Here is a 19,780-nt window from a genome sequence, read left to right as displayed (position 1 = left end):
GATATATGAATACAGGAATATCCACAGAGGAATCTCCAGCAAGTCTAAACCACAAAATCTCTACATTGTCATCTGATTGCATGCGCAACTATTGTTCCCATTGCGAATGGTTCATCAGCTTGTTTTAATTCTGCCTTGTCAAGTTCTAAGCTCAAGTGAAGATTGTGATTTCACTTGTAAATCTCTCTTTCAGACAATTTGTACGGGAATTGCAGTGATTGTATTATCTGGGAACTTGAGTCAAACAGGCCTGGTGAGAACAATGCATTAATTCTGTTTCTATCTCTTTTTATTGTCAATGCACTTTTCCATACAAACATTAGTCTCTATAATAAAGCAGAATTGCTCTCTCAAAAGATATTGGAAAGCTGATGTAGTTTGAGGAGTTGGCTAAATGGCGTTTGAAGAGGGTTTTAAAGTGTATTCTTAAAGTGGGGAAGTTACTGATGGTGATAGTGGGGTATACTGATCAAAAGTTGTGGCACTATTAGTAAGTTGGAACAAAGGAGCATATAAAATGAGATGCAGTAGACTAGAGTTAAGAGTGGACACAGTGCAAAGTAGAATCAGGTTAAATATCACTGGCCATGTAAAAGTTTCCTACTTAAATAAATTGTTGGTCCTTGCAGCTGGTGGGGGGGGGGGGATAAAAATTAGAGGGAATGTTGAATTCAAGCTAAGAACATATTGCATATCCTAACAATTAAACTAATATGGAAACACTGCACGTTAGTTTTGCATTAGCATTTACATATTATGCTCAATATCGCAAGGGCCATTGGGTTTAAATCGGTGGGACTCAGTGTGAAACTTTGGGGCCATATCCACATACAGCAATAACCAAAAGGACAGCATGACTACAGTTATTCTGCTCACCACCCCTCCAAATGGAGACACACAATCATCGTAAATATACAACAACAGATATAGTCAAATTCTTTAAAATGTTTACTAGGTTTTCAGTAAAGTATAAGCATAGAGTCAGGTTTAATGTCGCTGACACATGTTGTGAAATTTATTCTTTTGTGGCAGCAGGACATTGCAATACATAAAATGCAAAAAGAGAGGAAAAAGGAGTGAGGTAGTGTTCATGGGTTCAGTGTCAGTTCAGAAATTGGATGGCAGAGGGGAAGAAGCTGTTCCTGAATCGTTGAGTGTGTGCCTTCAAGCCCCAGTACCTTCTCCCTGATGGTCGCAATGAAAAGAGGTAGAAGGGACAGTAGCGTTCAGATATAAATCTGAATGCCATCTTACCACTCCTGGTGATTAGATGGCATCTTCTACAGATGCAATTGTAAATAAAGGCAAGTAGAACTCAGCATTCCTGTCCTTGTGTGTCACTACAGTAATGCTTTCTTTTTCTCTCTGGTTTAATTTTGCAGCAGTACATCGTGATTGCAAGTAGTATGTCCAATTCGCTCATCGCCATGGCCTGTGCGCTGGGTTTGGCAGTCTCCGTGGTACTCACCATTGCAAATGGTGGAAGAACGTTGCTGGCAGCCTGTCACCTCAGTTCCATCAAGGACATTATACAAGTAACGAATGAGTGTCCATTTGACCCAACACGAATCTTTGTAAGTTAGCCTTGCGTTCATGGTGGCGCTCATGGGTTCAGTTTCCACCAGAAATCAGATGGCAGAGGGGAAGAAGCTGTTCCTGAATTGTTGAGTGTGTGTGCCTCCAGGCTCCTGTACCTCCTCCTTGATGGTAGTAATGAGAAGAGGGCATGTCCTGGGTAATAGGGGTCCTCAATGATGGATGCTGCCATTTTGAGGCTTTGCTCCTTGAAGATGTCCTGGATGCCGGGGAGGCTGGTGCCCATGATGGAGCTGACTGAGTTTGCAGCTTTCTGCAGCTTATTTTCACTCTGTGCAGCAGATCCTCCCGCCCCAGTACCAGCCGGTAATGGAGAACGTTAGAATGCTCTCCACCATCCATCTATAGAAACTTGTGAGGGTCTTTGGTGACATGCCAAGTCTCAGAACTCCCAATGAAGTACAACCACTGTTGTGCCTTCTTTGTACATACTGGGTCCAGGATAGATCCTCAGAGTTTAGCACCCAGGAACTTGAAATTCTTCACCCTTTCCACTTCTGATCCCTCTGAGGACAGCTGCGTCTTCCCTTTCTGAAGTTCACAATCACTTCTTTGGTCTTACTGATGTTGAATCAAGGATGTTTTGACTAACTTATTTATTGCATGCATTTAACCACCTCAGTTTTGTCTTAATTTAGGGCTCTCCCTTGGTGCCTCATGTTCTGTGAAATTGGGATCTGTTTGAGGTACCAACACTGTGTGTTGGAGAACAAGTCAACTTCACCTATTACTTTTAGACTTTTTTTAAGAATAGGACAGTCAACTTGTTCATTTTAATGAGCAGAACATGCATTAAATTGACTCCTGTTTAAAAACTATTTGACACAAACAATGTTCACACCCTTCATGAAAAGATGTATATTCAGCTTCGTGCTTTAGTCTGCTGCCTTTTCCCATGTTTGGTCTTGTGTTCCATATTAAGGTCTCCAAGAGAAATCTGCATGATTGGTTAAAGAAATCATGTACAACGCTTTACAGTACCTGCGACCTGGGTTCAATTCCCACCACTGCCTGTAAGGAGTTTGTATGTTCTCCCTGTGACCATATGGGCATGGGCATGGGCATCTTCCGGTAACTTCCTCCCGGGTGTTCGGGTTTTCTCCCACAATCCAAAGATGTACCAGTTGGTAGGTTAACTGGTCATTGTAAGCTGTCCTGTGATTAGTAAATTGGGAATTGTTGGGTGGTACAGCTCGAAAGGCCAGGTGGGCCTGTTCTGCTCTGCATCTCAATAAATGAATAAAATCTAATTAGGTTTTAACTGACATTCCGTTAGCAGTATAAATACCCTACCTTGCTTACTGCTTGTTACACTGCTGGCGTTTAGGACAGCAGTGAAGGTCCACCATCTCTGTTCGCCCACGTTGTCACACACAGATAAAGACGGATTCTTCATTGCTGTTTTAGTAACAATTTCTTTTTAAACCAGTCAGGGTTGTTACTCTGAGCTGACCCCCCCCCCCCCCCCCCCCCCACCCACCAAGCCTGGAGGACCAGTGGTCCACTCTTAGTCTGACCTCGACCTGTTTGGCATGGGTGACCCTACCAAGAGCCAAAGCATAAAGCCCTGACTTCAGCCAACGTAGCTCTCCGGGTCAATGAGGCACACAAGCCCCCAAACCCTACGACAAGGCTGTGGTCCTCCTAGAGGACCCTACGTTAGTATAGTAAAATTTTATATTCTCATCCAGAAATTACATGCCCTGAAGAGTCATATATGGCTCAAGGTGCACAGTGTAGTTTATTGGTTCAAACTGATTGAAACACCCAGTCAGCAAATACCCTTCTAGTAAATCCTTGATTGATAATCCCTATTGGTGTAAATTAAAGTTGCATTAGAAATAAAATCCTACCACCTTCTCTGCAGGCTAATACTGATTCTTTAAAATTGTTTGTTAATCTGCAACTAGAGATGCAGAATATCTACAACAGGTCTATGGCAGACGCAATCTCAATGGGACTTCACACAGCCTTAGATCACCTGGTCAATACAAATACCTATGTCAGAATGCTGTTTGCTGACTATAGCTCAGTGTTTAACACCATCATTCCCACAGTCCTGATTGATAAGCTACAGAACCTGGGCCTCTGTACCTGGCTCTGCACTTGGACCCTGGACCTCCTAACCGGAAGACCACAATCTGTGTGGATTGGTGATAATATCTTCTCGCTGATGATCAACACTGGCACACCTCAGGGTGTGTACTTAGCCCACTTCTCTACCCCCTCTGTACCCATGAATCTGTGGCTAGGTATAGCTCAAGTACCATCTATAAATTTTCTGAAGATACAACTATTGTTGGTAAAACCTCAAATGGAAATGAGAGAAAGTGCAGGAGCTAATGTTAAAAGGCCTTAACAGATTAGATATGGCAAAGTTATTTCCCATGGTAGGAGGGTCTAGGACAAGAGGGCCTGACTTCAGGATTGAAGGATATCCATTTAGAATTGAGGAGATTGAGAGGGGATCTGATTGAAACACATAAGATTATTAAGGGATTGGACAAGATAGAGGCAGGAAATCTGTTCCAGATGCTGGGACAGTCCAGTACCAGAGGGCATGGTTTGAGAATAAGGGGTAGGTCATTTAGGACAGAGTTAAGGAAAAACTTCTTCTCCCAGAGAGTTGTGGGGGTCTGGAATGCACTGCCTCGGAAGGCACTGGAGGCCAGTTCTCTGGATGCTTTCAAGAAGGAGCTAGATAGGTATCTTACGGATAGGGGAATCAAGGGATATGGGGACAAGGCAGGAACCGGGTATTGATAGTAGTTGATCAATCATGATGTCAAAATGGCGGTGCAGGCTCGAAGGGCCGAATGGTCTACTTCTGCACCTATTGTCTATTGTCTATTAACAGAGGTGCAGAAAAATTACTTTAGCCAGAGGGTGGTAAATCTGTGAAATTTGTTGCCACGAGCGGCTGTGGAGGCCAAGTCATTGGGTGTATTTAAGGCAGAGATGGGTTCTTGATTAGCCAGGGCATCAAAGGATATAGGAAGAAGGCAGGGGAGTGGGGATGACTGGAAGAATTGGATCAGCTCATGATTGAATGGCGGAGTGGACTCGATGGGCTGAATGACCTACTTCTGCTCCTATATCTTATGGTCTTATATACCAGCTAATTGAGTGTGACGCAGCAACATCCTTGCACTCAATGTCAATAAGACAAAAGAACTAATAGTGGATCTCAGGAAGGGTAAGATGAGGGAATACAAACCAGTCCTCATAAAGGGATCAAAAATGTGAGCAATTTCAGGTTCTGGGTGTCAAGATCTCTGAGGATAAAACCTGTTCCCAACATATTTGACGCAACTATAAAGAAGGCTTTAAAGAACTGGCTATATTTCATTAGGAGTTTGAAGAAATTCAGTTTCGAGATCTTCTATAGATGTATCGTGGAGAGCATTCTGACAAGCTGCGTCACTGTCTGGTGTAGAGCTACTGCACAGGACTGAAAGAAGCTACATTTGCAAAGTTATCCTCCATCTGGGGTACTAGTCTCTGTAAAGTCCAAGACATCTTCAAGGAGCAGTGCCTCAGTAAGGCAACATCCATTATTCAGGACCCCCATCACCCAAGACATGCCCGCTTCTCATTGTTACCATCAGGAGGGAGGTACAGAAGCCTGAAGGCACACACTCAGCGATTCAGGAACAGCTTCTTCCCCTCTGCCATCGGGTTCCTAAATGGACATTGAACCCATGAACACGACCTTACTGTTTGAACAAAATATATGTTATTTCTGTTTTTGTACTATGTTTAATCTATCCAATATATGGATTACTGTAATTGATTTACTTATTTTTTTCTTTCTATATTATTATGAGAGTAAGCGTTCGATACGGACTAGAAGGGCCGAGATGGCCTGTTTCCGTGCTGTAATTGTTAAATGGTTATTATGTATTGCATTGAACTGCTGCTGCTAAGTTAACAAGTTTCACAACACATGCCGGTGATATTAAACCTGATGCTGAAAGTATCTACCATAGTGTAAGTGAAGATTTGCACTGGGCTCACTGGTAGTGAGCTCACTAATGGTGGCCTCCTATCAAACAGGATTCTCAAGTACAGTAGAATGTAAGTTCCTTCCAACGCCTTAATTGGGCAGCAACCTTGCCGTTTCTTTAGCGTTAGTCCATTTTACGCGGCTGACTTGCTAGCTCCGACGCTCAAGCCAGTGGGGACGGAAGGCATGCAAGGAGCTGAGCTGGATTCGAACCTGGGTCCTCTTGTTCCGAAGTCTGGGTGTGGATACCACGCACCTCCAGCACAGACTCGCGGTAGAATGTGGATGAGACGATATCCTTAGAATCATAACTCTATTAGTCACCAGCGTCTCTCTGTTATCACCAGCAGCCTGTAAGAAAAACGCACAATGTGGCACACACACACCAAATAGAAATTGAAATTGTAACAGTAATTGAAAACAGCTCATTAACAGTATAGTCATTGGATTCCAAATTGTTGTAAAACTGCTGAGATCCATAATTTCCAAATCTGGGAAGCTATTGTACCAATCATTGCTATCAACAAATCTCTTTTATTGCTCTTCTCACAAGGCTTTTGCTGCGCTTGTCTCACTGAGGATGTTTAATGCATAATAAGACTTTTATTAGCACAAGCTGCTGAGTCAATTACACTGATAGATATTTATACGCCTTTATCAAATTGTTATTTCTGCGGCAGTTTACTTGAATCTCTGGTGGTACCCATTTCCAACACTGATCACACAGCCTGTTCAATTTGCATCGAAGCTCCCTCACATTATGCGATGTTGTTGCTGCTGTCGAGTGAATTTTATGTCCGTGCATATCATCCTTCTACAAATTCACTGTGCACGTTTTATCTGCAAAAGATGCACATCCATGAAGTCCCTTGGCACGCACAGTCATGTCAGATGGTAATGCCCAGTTTGACTTCACCTCTGCAAAGATCTTGTACCCATTTGTCATATTTCCACACTGTTTTCCATGTCTTTATGCTCCAGGCTCTCTGTATTCTACACCAACAGGACCTGACAAAAGAAATCCTTTGTCTTTCTTTCTTTCCTGTGCCTTCCAGCGCACTTCTTTTACAATACTCTTCATCTTCCAAGTCCAATTTTGCTTCCCTGAAACCGTTGTGATGGTTCACTTTCCCCGCCAAGCAGAGTAAAACTTCGCCCAATAGTACCAACAAGGAAGGAAGGGCTGTACCCAGGGCACAGTACTGGGCCTCTCGCTCTACAAGTTTCCTATAAATGCTTTGGATTTAAATGTAGGGACCCACTTGAGAATTTTGGCAATGGCACCAAAATTAGCAAAATATCGATGGACTTGTTGGGAGGGCAGAAAAGCGGTAAATGGAGTTCAGTCTGGAAAGATTGAGGCAATGTATTTGGGACTGGCAAACAAGTTATGGAGATACTTATCGAACAATTTTGTACTAAGAATACACAGAGTGATCTTGAAGGGCTTGTCCACAAAGCTCGGTGAACATTACAGGTAGAAGAAAGTGCTGAAGAATTCATCCAGGGAACTTGCCTTTTATAAGATCATAAAACCATAAGACATAGGAGTAGAATTAGGCCATTTGGCCCATCGAGCCTGCTCTGCCATTCAATCAGGGCTGATCCTTTTTTATTGGCTTGGACACGGAATACAAGAACAAGGAGGACACTCTAAAACTGTGGAATATTAATATGGACTAGCTGGAGTACTTGTTTATCCCCACATCGTGGAAGGAGGTGATTACACAGGAAAGTGCAGTGATTTACAAGTAAGCTGACAAAAGTGGAGATTCGCAGTTTATAAGGAGAGACTGGCAAGCCAGGAAAGCACATACAATACTCTGGAGGCCAGGCAGCTTCAATGGAGAAGAATGAACAGTCAATGTTTCAGGGTGAAGTGGATGAAATATTGACTCTTTATTCTCCTCCATTGATGCTGCCTGACTTGCTGAGTTTCTCCAGCAATTTTTTGTGTGTTCCAGCATCTGTAGATTCTTCTGCATTTATCACTGGCAAGGCAGGGGTTCTTTGAAATAAAAGTGGCTGAGGAGAGGTCTAATTAAGGTGCATAGAATTAACTGAGACCCCAATTGGATAAACTACATTGAGACCTTCTGTTGGTCCTGGGTCCAGCAAGGATATTGCAGTCTAGCTGTCTATGTGATCCGTAAGCCAGGGCAATATGATATGGAGAGCAAATTGTTTCCCAGGTAGCAGATCCCCCCCCCCCCACCCCCAAGGATTGGCAGAGTCAGGTACCGTTTTGTACCAGCAGCATTGCATAAGTTACCAGTCAGCATTGGAGTCAACGTAGGACTGCCTTAGGTCCTTCAGGTCTGGATCTTTCCTCAGGGCTTACTCTCAAAGCCTCCCCTATGAATGGGTGGACATAGAGAGCTTGAGATCAGGGCTTTCCTTCTCCCAGATGAGCTGCCAACTGCGGCAAATGAGCCCCATCTGCCCAAAGTGCCTGGTTTTAAGGTGCCAGTAACCCACCTTTGCCCCTTCTCCTGTCAGTAGAAGCTGCTCCACTGGGCTTGGTAACTAAGCCTCAAGCGAAGGCCGAGAGCTGGTCTTGGTTGTCAGAGGCTATTTGAGGTGCACACCATTGGCAACATCTAATAGTTAATGGGCGCTTATCCCCACTACCACCCCCTGGCTATAACAACCTTAATGAACCACAATAAACTACAAGAACATGTCTTTCTACGTTCTGTGGAGAGGTCACTAATAGGGGGCACATAGCTACAGTGTGTTAATTGGTGAAAGTATTAAAAGTGTGGACTATTTTCTAAACGGAGAAAATTCAAAACTCCGAGGTGCAAAGGGACTTGGGAGTCCTTGTGCAGGATTCCCTAGAGGTTAACCTGCGGGTTGAATCAATGGTGAGGAAGGGAAATGCAATGTTAGCATTCATTTTGAGAGGACCAAAATAGAGAAACAAGGATGTGAAGCTGAGGCTTTATAAGGCACTGGCGAGGCCTCACTTGGAGTATTTTGAACAGCTTTGGGCTCCTTATCTAGGGAGGGATATGCTGACTTCGGGGAGGTTTCAAAGGAAGTTCAGAAATATGATTCTGGGAACGAAAGGCTTATCATATGGGAAGCATTTGATGGCTCTGGACCTGTAATCAGAAAAATGAGGGGTGACCTCACTGAAGCCTATCGAATGTTGAAAGGCAGAGATAGAGAGGAGTTTCCTCTAAGTAGGTATGTCTAGGACTAGAGGGTACAACCCCAGAATAGAGGACGTCCATTTAGAATGGAGATGAGGTATTTCTTTAGCCAGAATGCAGTGGTTGTGTGGAATCCTTTGCCACAGGTGGCAGAGGAGGCCAGGTTGTTGGGTGTACTTAAGGTGGAGGTTGATAGGTTCTTGATTAGTCACTGCTTGAAAGGTTACGGGTAGAAGGAAGGGGAATGGAGTTGAGAGGGGTAGAAGGAAGGGGAATGGAGTTGAGAGGGGTAGAAGGAAGGGGAATGGAGTTGAGAGGGGTAGAAGGAAGGGGAATGGAGTTGAGAGGGAAATTGACCGGCCACAATCAAATGGTGGAGCAGACTTGAATGGACTAATTCTGCTACTATGCTATTCTCCCCTCGTGGATTAGGGGAGAAATGAAGGTGGACACTTCCTCTCAGGATTAAAAAAAATAGCTGGACAATACTTGAGAGTGCTGGGTTATGGACCAAGAGCTGGAGTCCTTATTGGCTTATAAGAAGTAAAACCAGCTTGAATTTGTGTTCCTAATGAGCACCTTCTGCCTCCCTGTCTATTTGAGTTTATGCCATCAGGGAGCCAGAAGTTAAACTGGAATCTTTCCCTTAAAATCCACTGCTGCAGAATCAGAATCAGGTTTAATCACTGACATGTGTTGTGAAATTTGTTGTTTTTGTGATAGCAGTACAATGTGATACATAATAATAGAGAGAAAAGCTGTGAATTACAGTAATTATAGTTAAATAAGTAGTGCAAAGTTAGAAATGAAAAAAAGTAGTGAGATATTGTTCAAGGGTTCAATGTCCATTCAGAAATTAGTTGGCAGAGGGGAAGAAGTTGTTACTGAATCACTGAGTATGTGCCTTCAGGCTCCTGTACCTCCTCCCTGATGGTAACAATGAGACCAAGGCATGACTTGGGTGATGGGGGTCCTTAATGATGGATGGTGTCTTTTTGGGGCACCGCTCCTCGAAAATGCCATGGATACTGCAGAGGCTAGTGACCAGAATGGAGCTAAATCTACAACTCTGTGCTGCTTATTTTGATCCTGTGCAGTAGCACCCCCCCCCCCCCCCACCATTCCATTTAAAATACTCTCCACATTTACATAGTTACTCATCCTGCAGTCTTCACACTTTGAGTATCTGAATTTGGTTGATGAGACAGCCACAGATTACTCCTATCCTCCAGGTATTGGAGAGTTAGGAGAACAAAATTTTCGACGGAACTCACTTATTTTCAATCACTTTGCCTGTTGTATGTAAAGACAATTGTCTGAGTACCCGCAGGAGGGAAGAAAATTGTAAGGTGTATAACTCAGATGTTAAGCGGTCAATCTTAATTCACACAACTGCGTGCTCTGAATATTTTAGTTTACCATCTGCAATGTGACTAAAATGTTAACCTTGGTGACCAAGGAGATGACATATGTGATCTACTACTTTGTCTCCTAGGATACCACGCTGGCAATGTGGATTCCATGTCTGCTACTGACTGCTCTGGAGGCTTTCCTATCAATTAGATGTTTTTTTATCTCATTGAGCTTATTGAGAGTCAAGAAGCAGCCACGTAAACAGGTAGGAGAGGGAAAAAATAATCAACCCCACAGGCAATCTGTCTCTTATAATTCTATAAACTCCACCATACAATTAAATGCTTTTTCGCAAATGTAGTGAATCAATAATTTCACAGCTCTAATTTTTACGATATTGTTAATTTAGTGGTTAAAGGATTTGCACTTATTAAGGAGTATTTTAAGTTTAATGAATGACTCTCGTATCATAGACGGTCGCCATCTGGAAAATGGCTTTTTCTCAAAAGTTGCGAACCAATAATTTCACAGCTCTAATTTTTATGATATTGTTAATTTAGTGGTTATTAAAGAATTTGCATTTCTTAAGCAGTTTTATTTTTAAGTTTAAGGAATGAATGGATGTCTTACTGTATTATAGATCATTGCCATCTCGAAGATGTCCTTTTGGTGTCAAATTAATTATTCATATTAGATGAGGCAGCATAGACATTCTCTTTGAGCTGGACACACCAACTTAGCATCTTTTTAAAAAAAAATGTATAAGAAGCACCATGGTAACATTAAACCAAACACCCTTATCAAAATAACTCTGGAGATAGTGCAAGATGATAGATTCAAAAAGTCTAAGATTAAATATAACCAAATATTGTAACATTTAAGCAATTTATTTTATTAATAAATTCCACACAGAAAATGCTGGTGGAACGTAGCAGGCCAGGGAGCATCTATAGGAAGAAATGCAGTCGACGTTTTGGGCCGAGACCCTTCGTCAGGACCGAAATGTCGAGGTACTTCTTCCTATAGATTCTGCCCGGCCTGCTGCGCTTCACCAGCATTTTGTGTGTGTTGCTTGAATTTCCAGCATCTGCAGATTTCCTCATGTTAATGTAACATTTAAGTGCTTATAAATATGACTGTTAATCAATATATCAAATATGGGGCAGGGGAAACAAGTTGTTTCCAGATTGCCTTGCTACCAGGGATGCAGTTTAACCACAGTGTAGTGTTGGTATCAGCTTGTAGTCTTCACTTTTACCTGTTTGGAACGTGACATCGCATGGGGACAATCACTTTGGCATTTCCCAGTGCAACCACGTCTTCCATCCTGGAATTCTGTCTGGTGTTGAGTTTGCAACTCTGCCTGTGCCAGTGTCTCGGTATCCTTGTGTATTGACATTCCTATTTTTAATCAGGCAGAAAGTGGCCATTTGGAATTATTCCAGCCTGTCTTGTTGAAGGTTTAAACATCAATAAGATTGACTATTGGTAAATATAGATATTAATAAAATAAATTGATCTAGTGCACAGCTGCTTTAGTACCTGAGTAATTGGAGACCAGTGATTTAGACAAATATGGATGTGTTTTCTTTGATTGTTATAGTTGGGGGTGGTAATGGGGACAAGCTCCCACTACCTCTTAAATGCTCCCAGTGGCACGTGCCTCAAATAGCCTCTGACAACCAAGTCCAGCTCCTGGCCTTCATGTGTAGCTTAGCTACTAAGCCCAACAGAGCTGTTTCTACTGACAGGAGAAGGGGCAAAGGCATGTTATTGGCACCTTAAGATCTGTTGCTTCAGGCAGATGAGGCTCATCAGCCACGTTTGGCAGCTCACCTAGGAAGAAAACCCTGATCTCAAACCTCTGCTGTCTCGTGGCTATACTCACTCGTGGGGAAGGCTTTGGGAGTATATACCGAGGGGAAAAATCCAGAGCTGGAGTCCCTAAGGTGGTCCTATGTTGAGTTCAACATCGACTGAAAGCTCCTGTAACTCTGCTGGTGCCAAATGCATCGGTCTCTCCCGTCCTTTGGGTTCATCAGCTGCATAGAAGCAAGGGATCCCGCTGCGTGGACAACAGCTTGCTCTCCATATTGTACTACCCTGGCTTGTGCGTCATGTACTCAAACGAGGCGCAGTATCCATGTCAACCTCGAATAACGGTGGGCCTCGTGGACGGAAGGATTCTCTGTGAAAGTTGCATCTGGGTGGTTGATTGGGGAAAGGCAGTGCAGACTCGATGAGCCGAATGGCATAATTCTGCTCTTATATCTTACGGTCTCAACTTATTGTTGCCAAGTGTGATGATATGGTTATCCAAATGATACCAGCCTACATAATGTACTCAGAACATACTTAAGACTCGTTACAGAATGAAGGCTTTACAATGGGTGGTGACAACTTGTTTTATATACCATCGCTAACCTTAAATCAGCTTTGATAACTTGGCCCTGACTTCTCCAGTGAACTCGCAGCAATTCGCCAACTCAGGGCTCCAGTCATCAGGCCTTGGCTTCTCGACTTCTGTTCGACCTTTTGCCTTCGATCTAGACCTCCGATTGACCTTCAGGTGATGAACTCCCAGGCCCCTGATTCCAGACTCGATGATAGGGCTTGAAAACTCGGCCTCAGACTCCAGTTTGCTGATGATGGGACCCCAAACGCCCTCGCCAATCTGCTGGCCTGACATCCAACTACGCACACGTAGATGGCCTTCAAACGCAGAACAGATTTAGGCTCCAGCCTATTCTTCAATACCTTCACCTCCTTGTCCCTAAACCCTAACCTGACCTCTAACTCCCCTCTGTGTCCCCGAAAGCATCTTTACAAACTTCTGAACCGTGACCTCATGGCGGCTGGCTCCAGTCTCCATTTTTGATGGTAACGTAATGTTCAAACTGCAAGCCTTTCCACAGAGACCACACAGCTACCTGTCAGCTATAGTCTGGGGCTGCTCTGGGTCCTGCCTTATCAGTGAGCCTGAACTTATGTTCTCAAGAGTTCTCCGTGGTGACGACATCGGCCTTATCGTTTCCTCATCAGAGACTGTGGTTGTATACAGGAGGAGACAAGAGGCTGCAGATGCTGGAATCAGGAGCAACACACAAAATGACGGTGGAACTGATCGGGGTCAGACCTCTTCTATAGAAGAACATGAATGGTTGACGTTTCAGGTTGAGGCCCTTCAGTAAGTAGTTCAGTGGGCAGGTTACCCAGAGGTAAACAGGATTCTTGACTTTGAGAACTTGCTTAACCTCGTGCAACTTTGGACTTCCTCCTTCATGGATCGTCCTTGACGTTGTCAGACTGATCTGTTGCACTTTAGAAGATAATGGTTTGTTATCTTGTATCTCTCTTCAGGGTGCGATAATAGTGCTCTGGAAGGCAAGTCAACGTTCGTCTCTGATTGGATTGACACCAAAGAAGAAAAGGGCATTTAGACTGTACACAGTAACTAACATCCCAGTGTTGTTTGACACCACCGAGAATCAATGGAGATAGAGTTACCCTAATTGGATGTGCGCTTTGATCTTTACTAAAATTTTGCTTTTTAATTTCCCCAGATCTTTAAAAAAATGAAAGCAAATTGACTGTGTGCACTTAAATCCAATATTATCTGTTGTTCATAAATTAAAATTGTAACTTCAGACATATCTCATTAATTTGTGAACTGAAATCTTTTACAACACATGCACAGCAATTCCTACCAGCAAATCTATTACTTCTATTGGTGCCCCAGAAAGGGACTAATGCTAACTTTGGGGTTTAAATCAAATGGAGGAAACCAAAGTCAAAGTTTAGCTTTTCAAAAGTTCTTTGTTGGTGAATTTAATTTTATATTTTAATGTCGTTTCTGCCTATTTGAAATAAAACTGTAGGCTACTTGAAACCAAAGGGGACCAGCACATAGCAAAAGGGTTGAAATAACTTTCAAGCCTCTTAGAATCAGCTATGGCCCATAACATCATGGGTAAACATTGAGCACATCTACATGAAATGCTGTCGTAGGAAAGCAACAGCCATCGTCGGAGATCCCCACCACCCAGGCCATCAGATAGAAAGTGCAAATGCCTCAGGACTTGCACCACCAGGTTCAAGAACAGTTACTACCCCTCAACCATCAGGCTCTTGAACAAAAGATACACTCACTTGCCTATCCTTTGAGATGTTCCCACAACCAATGATTTCACTTTAAGGACTCTCTATCTCATATTCTCATTGTTCATTGTTATTTGTTTATTTTTGCATCTGCACGGTTTGTTTTCTTTTGTATTCTATCTTTTATTGATCCTGTTATAATTACAGTTCTTTAGATCTGCTGAGTATTCCTGCAGGAAAATGAATCTCAGGGTAGTATATGGTGACGTATATGTACTTTGATTATAAAATTTACTTTGAACTTTCAACTTTTTCCCCCCACCATCAGATTGCTGAACAGCCAATGAACAAACCTATGAACACTACCTCATCAGTTTTTGCATTACTTATATAATTATATAAAAACAAAGAGACATTCTATTGACTTCGTACAGCACTGTTCATTCTGAGCACGAGTGGCACTCCCTATTTTGTTTCCAATCTCTATCATTAGCGACGATGAAACAAAAGCTAATTTATACAGGTACACCAGACAACTTCATAAAGGTGTGTCAACTGGTTGTACTGAAAATGAACTTTGACCTAAGATGTGTGTGGGCATGCAACAGGAAGTTCTGGGTAAAATAACATTAATTATTGTTTGTGGTCTATAGTACTTTGCAAAGTCTTGGACACATATATACAATATATGGCTAGAATTTTGCACTGTACTGTAGTAATTTTATGTATTGCACTTCACTGCTGTCACAAAAAAACAAATTTCATCACATGAGTGATGATAAAGCTGATTCTGATATGGGTATTGGTGACTGAGAGTGGGAAGGGGGCAGGGAGAAGTGAATCTTGGTTGGGAAAAGGGGAAAGAACAGGAAGCAACAGGGAAGCATTCTGTAGTGATCAATAAACCAATTGTTTGGAATCAAGTGAGCTTGCCTGGTGTCTCAGGGCTGGATATGTCTGGACCTGCCCCACCACCAACCCAGGACTCTTTCTTTGCCACATGGCCCACATCCCTCCAGTTACACTCCACCCTTGCCATTTTCAATATCCTTTGCTCTCGCCAGATTTACAAACTCATTCTCTGTTGCACTGTGACAAATACAGTACTACGCAAGTCTTGATCACCCTAGCTATATTTATAGAGCATAGAATAGTACAGCACAGTACAGACCCTTCAGCCCACAATGTTGTGCTGACCCTTAAACCCTGCCTCCCATATAATCCCCCCACCTTAAATTCCTGTGTATACCTGTCTAGTAGTCTCTTAAATTTCACTAGTGTATCTGCCTCCACCACTGACTCAGGCAGTGCATTCCATGCACCAAGCACTCTCTGAGTAAAAAACCTTCCTCTAATATCCCCCTTGAACTCCCCACCCCTTACCTGAAAGCCATGTCCTCTTGTACTGAGCAGTGGTGCCCTGGGGAAGAGGCACTGGCTGTCCACTCTATCTATTCCTCTTAATATCTTATATACCTCTATCATATCTCCTCTCATCCTCCTTCTCTCCAAAGAGTAAAGCCCTAGCTCCCTTAATCTCCAATCATAATGCATATTCTCTAAACCAGGCAGCATTCTGGTAAATCTCCTCTGTGCTCTTTCCAATGCTTCCACATCCTTCCTGCAGTATGTGCACAGTACTATTCATAATCTCTACAATTGATTAATATTAAAGAAACAGTTCTAAAAAGTAATTAGTGAAATTTCATCTTTGATTCCAAACAACCATGCTTCCCCACACTTAATTTTATCAACTCCGGGGCAACTGAATGTGTAGCAGGTGTATACAAACACAGATGAATATTCTCTTGTACCTTTCCTCTAAGCTGCTTGGGTGCATTGCCACACAGTAACTGGAATGCTCCCATGCACATAGCCTTCGTTGCTGTGCTGCTGGAATTTTCTTTTTATATAATGTTAATATAATTTTGAAATATGATGTTAATATAATTGTGAAATACCCTGTGTTTGTGTTAATGAATATAATCCATAAACTTTCTAAATAATAAACATACCACAGCTTTTACTTTGCAACGTTTTAGAGTGTCAACCTATTTACATTGTCAATGCTTCAAGTTACAACACTGTCACAAATTGTGATAATTATCACAGAATGGGCGTTTGTAGCCCACTGAGCACCAATGCCGTCTATGCTTAAAAGTTTATGAACCCTAGATTTTCTTTGTTGTACTACATTCCTTATCCCCTTCATAAATAAAATCCCCTGCTCAGAGAAATGTTGGTCTGTGCAGCTGTAAAAAAAGTTAGAGAAACTTTGCTCGCTCTCATTTTTAACACTGGCAATATTAGATACTTTTCCTCCCTCTTCATGCCAGAAGCAGTAATGAACATTGCTGTGGAAAATAGCTGAATACTTGCTGCAGTGTATTCATGCCCAGTGCTACATTTTTCTTGAATTATGCTCTTGCATGATGTTTCTGCTCATCATCTTGTCTCGTTGGTCTCTGACAGGTCATCCGCAAACCTTTGGAAGAGATTCAGGAAGTTGGTGAAAACGATGAACTTTTGGAAGGCACTAGAGTGAAGTTCTGGGTGTGACTGCAGTCTATCTTGGTGAATAATAAGCATCTGCGGGAAGAAAAGTGAACATCCCTGAAATAAAGGACAATTATAAGAAAGCAGGGATTTGTGGGCACTGATGCTTCCTGTAATGAACACTGAATTGTTTTTTCTAGATTATAAAGTGTCATAACATCACTGCAGAGAGATTTCACTGGGACGCTTTTAGGTATTTTTGGATTGTATTTGAGATATTAAGTCATTTAAACTGTATTAATGAAAGATTATTCACTTCTATGTATCAAGTTGTTCTGATCTTGGATGCTCTGACTGAAAAGCTGGGGTGTGGGGTATACAGAATATTGAGTACTAACTTCTAAAATGCAGTCAAACATATAACTGAAACAAATTTAAAGTGTTGAGGATGAACAGGGCGGAGGGATATAAATGAATACCTCCTTCAAAGAGTTAGCACACCTCATTGGACTGAATGATCTTCCATTCTATATGGTTTTATTATCCAGGATGTACTTTTTACAGAGCACAATGTACACTTTTCAGAGCCCAACATCGTAAATGGTCCTGAAGGATGGTTCCAGTCGGAAATGTTGACCGTTTATTCATTTCCACAGATACCACCTGACCTGCTGAGTTCTTCCAGCACTTCCTGTGTGACATTTGTACAGGGATGTCTTTAATCACATTAGAGCTTTCAATCAATACATTAGGTCACACTCCAAGGAAATTCTGAATGCAAAGTTACTGTGTATTGATACCAAGCAAATTACTATTGTTTGTTATCACTAGCTTAGAGGCTTGAGAACCATTCAAAAAAGGTAAAAAATATCTTGTGACTTTATATTTAAACAACACAATGTTCATCAGCAAAAATGGCAACTAAATTGGGCACAGTTAATTTATCCTATAGGCTTTTAAATTGTTCTGTAAAATATATTCTGTGGTCTTTATGTTCTTTATTCCTCTCCGTAGACACTGCCTGACCTGCTGAGTTCCTCCAGTATTTTGTGTGTGTGGTTTTCATTGGTGTTTTCTGCTTTTTTTTATGATGAAATGCTGACCATCCCAGTCTTAATTCACCGGATGTAAAGTCTAAATAGTTTCTTTCTGTTGGGAGCAGAGATTCTGAGGAAATGGGATGGTAATGAGGTGAGGTGCCCCACTTCTGAGGTGAACTGGCCTTGGTTCAACGAATGGAAGCAGAGCACCTCTACCCAAATGAAGATTGAATTGTTAGCTTTATTTGTGGCACGTACGGCAAAATATACAATGGAATGAGTCATGTTTGTGATGTGCAGTGGGCAACCCACAAGTGTCACCATGCTTCCAATGCCAAAATAGCATGCCCGTAGCTCACTAACTACCTACCCGGAGGAAACCCAAGCAGTTTCAGGAGAACGTACAAACTCCTTACAGACGGCAACAGGAATCAAACCCCCAATCTGTGATCACTGGTCCTGTAAAGCGATTGTGTTAACTGCTATACTACTGTGCAGTTCTATGTTCATTCATTAAGCACCGTGGGCGATCCTGATCTTTCCATGACCATGAAAGTTCTTGGCAAATTTTTCTACAGAAGTGGTTTGCTGTTGCCTTCTTTACAGTCTCTTTACAAGACAAGTGACCTCAGCCATTATCAATACTCTTCAGAGAATTATATCTTAAATAAAACCAACACCCACATTTTTATACGTTTGCTTCTCAGGGCAATGTTAATGACTCACTAGCCTAAAAACCAAATAGGTGAAGCAGACTTTGCTTGTGAATATGTTAATGTATTATAGTTTATTCAAGTTCCTGTTGAGGGTTAAAAGAGGTGAAATGTTTGCCAATGTGTACTATTAACTTTCAAATGCAGATTCAGGAATTTAGCAATATTTGTATTTTAAAAAGATTTATAAGCAAAAGTTGATTTTATTAAATTTATCTGAATAAATTCAAGATTCAAGTACATTTATTATCAAAAATGAATAAATTGTACACCTTGAGATTTGTCTGCTTACAGGCAGCCACAAAGCGAGAAACCCAAAGAACCCAATTTAAAAAAAGACAATAAGGAAAAAAAAAATACACATCCTGCAAACAATAGAAACAAAGGACAGCATGTTGAACCGGAATGAATCCTTGGATCTATTCCTCGGAGCAGCCAGAGAAGGCCCAAGCCTACTCATATTAGCCATCTCGTGTTCATCGTGTTAGTGTGGAAAATATTTTCAACTTTTTCCTTTTGTTGTTTTCTGTATTTTTTTTAATACATTGATGTAGTATGTTATTTGAAATTTGTATATATTCGTATGTTTTGAGCAAGGGTTCCCAATGTTCTTTTGTGCCATGGGCCAATACCATTAAGCAAGGGGTCCGTGAACCCTTGGTTTAGAGGTGCACCATTTTAACAGGCCTTTTGGCCTAATTACACCCTTTTGACCAACTAACTTACTAATCCAGATGTCTTTAGGATATGAAAAATACCGACATAGTCATGGGGAGAATGTACAAACATCTAATGGACAGTGGCAGAATTAAAGCTGGATCTCTGGTGTTCTAATAGTGTTTTGCTAACGTCTATGCTACAGTGAAGTTCATTAACATTTTAATAAAGTCTTGCGAGCAACCATACATCAGATATCTATACAATAGAGTGAAAAGTCACCAGTGATTATTGCTGGAAAGAATTATGTTCTTAGATTTGGGCACTGCTGGTTTACTGCCAGTCCACAGGGCTTTCTCAAAGGGCTGTAGTACATTCCTAGGAGGTAGTTTATTAGGTGAGGATATTCAGAATTGTGGTGAGCTGACCATAAGTTTGCTTGCTCCATTGAATGATCACCTTACTACTTACAGTCAGTTCTGTTCACTGGATGGCCAGCTCGTAACACCAGGGTGTCAGTTCGCCCAACGGAAGGTCAACTTCCTCCACCGCTCCCTTAATAGTTCATTCAGTCAGAGTTTGGAGCTGTGGGATCGAGAATGATTCTTCCATTCTCTCAACATGGTGCAGCTTTGCAAGTTGTACACAAGTGGGAATTCCAAC

At 41.9% G+C, this 19,780-nt stretch overlaps 1 protein-coding gene across 2 annotated transcripts in view; it reads left to right on the top strand.

The window, feature by feature from the left end:
* Window positions 1-19,365, top strand: part of LOC132383498 (keratinocyte-associated protein 3-like) — a 48,188-nt gene extending 28,823 nt beyond the window's left edge. For both annotated transcript variants that reach the window (XM_059954524.1, XM_059954525.1), the window contains exons 3-6: window positions 194-253; window positions 1,383-1,574; window positions 10,256-10,378; window positions 16,684-19,365. In XM_059954524.1, the coding sequence (XP_059810507.1) occupies window positions 194-253; window positions 1,383-1,574; window positions 10,256-10,378; window positions 16,684-16,770 (462 nt within the window). In that variant the 3' untranslated portion in view covers window positions 16,771-19,365. The remainder of the gene's footprint in view (window positions 1-193; window positions 254-1,382; window positions 1,575-10,255; window positions 10,379-16,683) is intronic.
* Window positions 19,366-19,780: the final 415 nt, after the last annotated feature.

The sequence above is a fragment of the Hypanus sabinus genome, chromosome 30 (assembly GCF_030144855.1).
Source record: "Hypanus sabinus isolate sHypSab1 chromosome 30, sHypSab1.hap1, whole genome shotgun sequence".
Taxonomy (NCBI): domain Eukaryota; kingdom Metazoa; phylum Chordata; class Chondrichthyes; order Myliobatiformes; family Dasyatidae; genus Hypanus; species Hypanus sabinus.
Note: the sequence above shows the minus strand (reverse complement) of the source record. Positions and strands in the feature narration are given on the sequence as shown.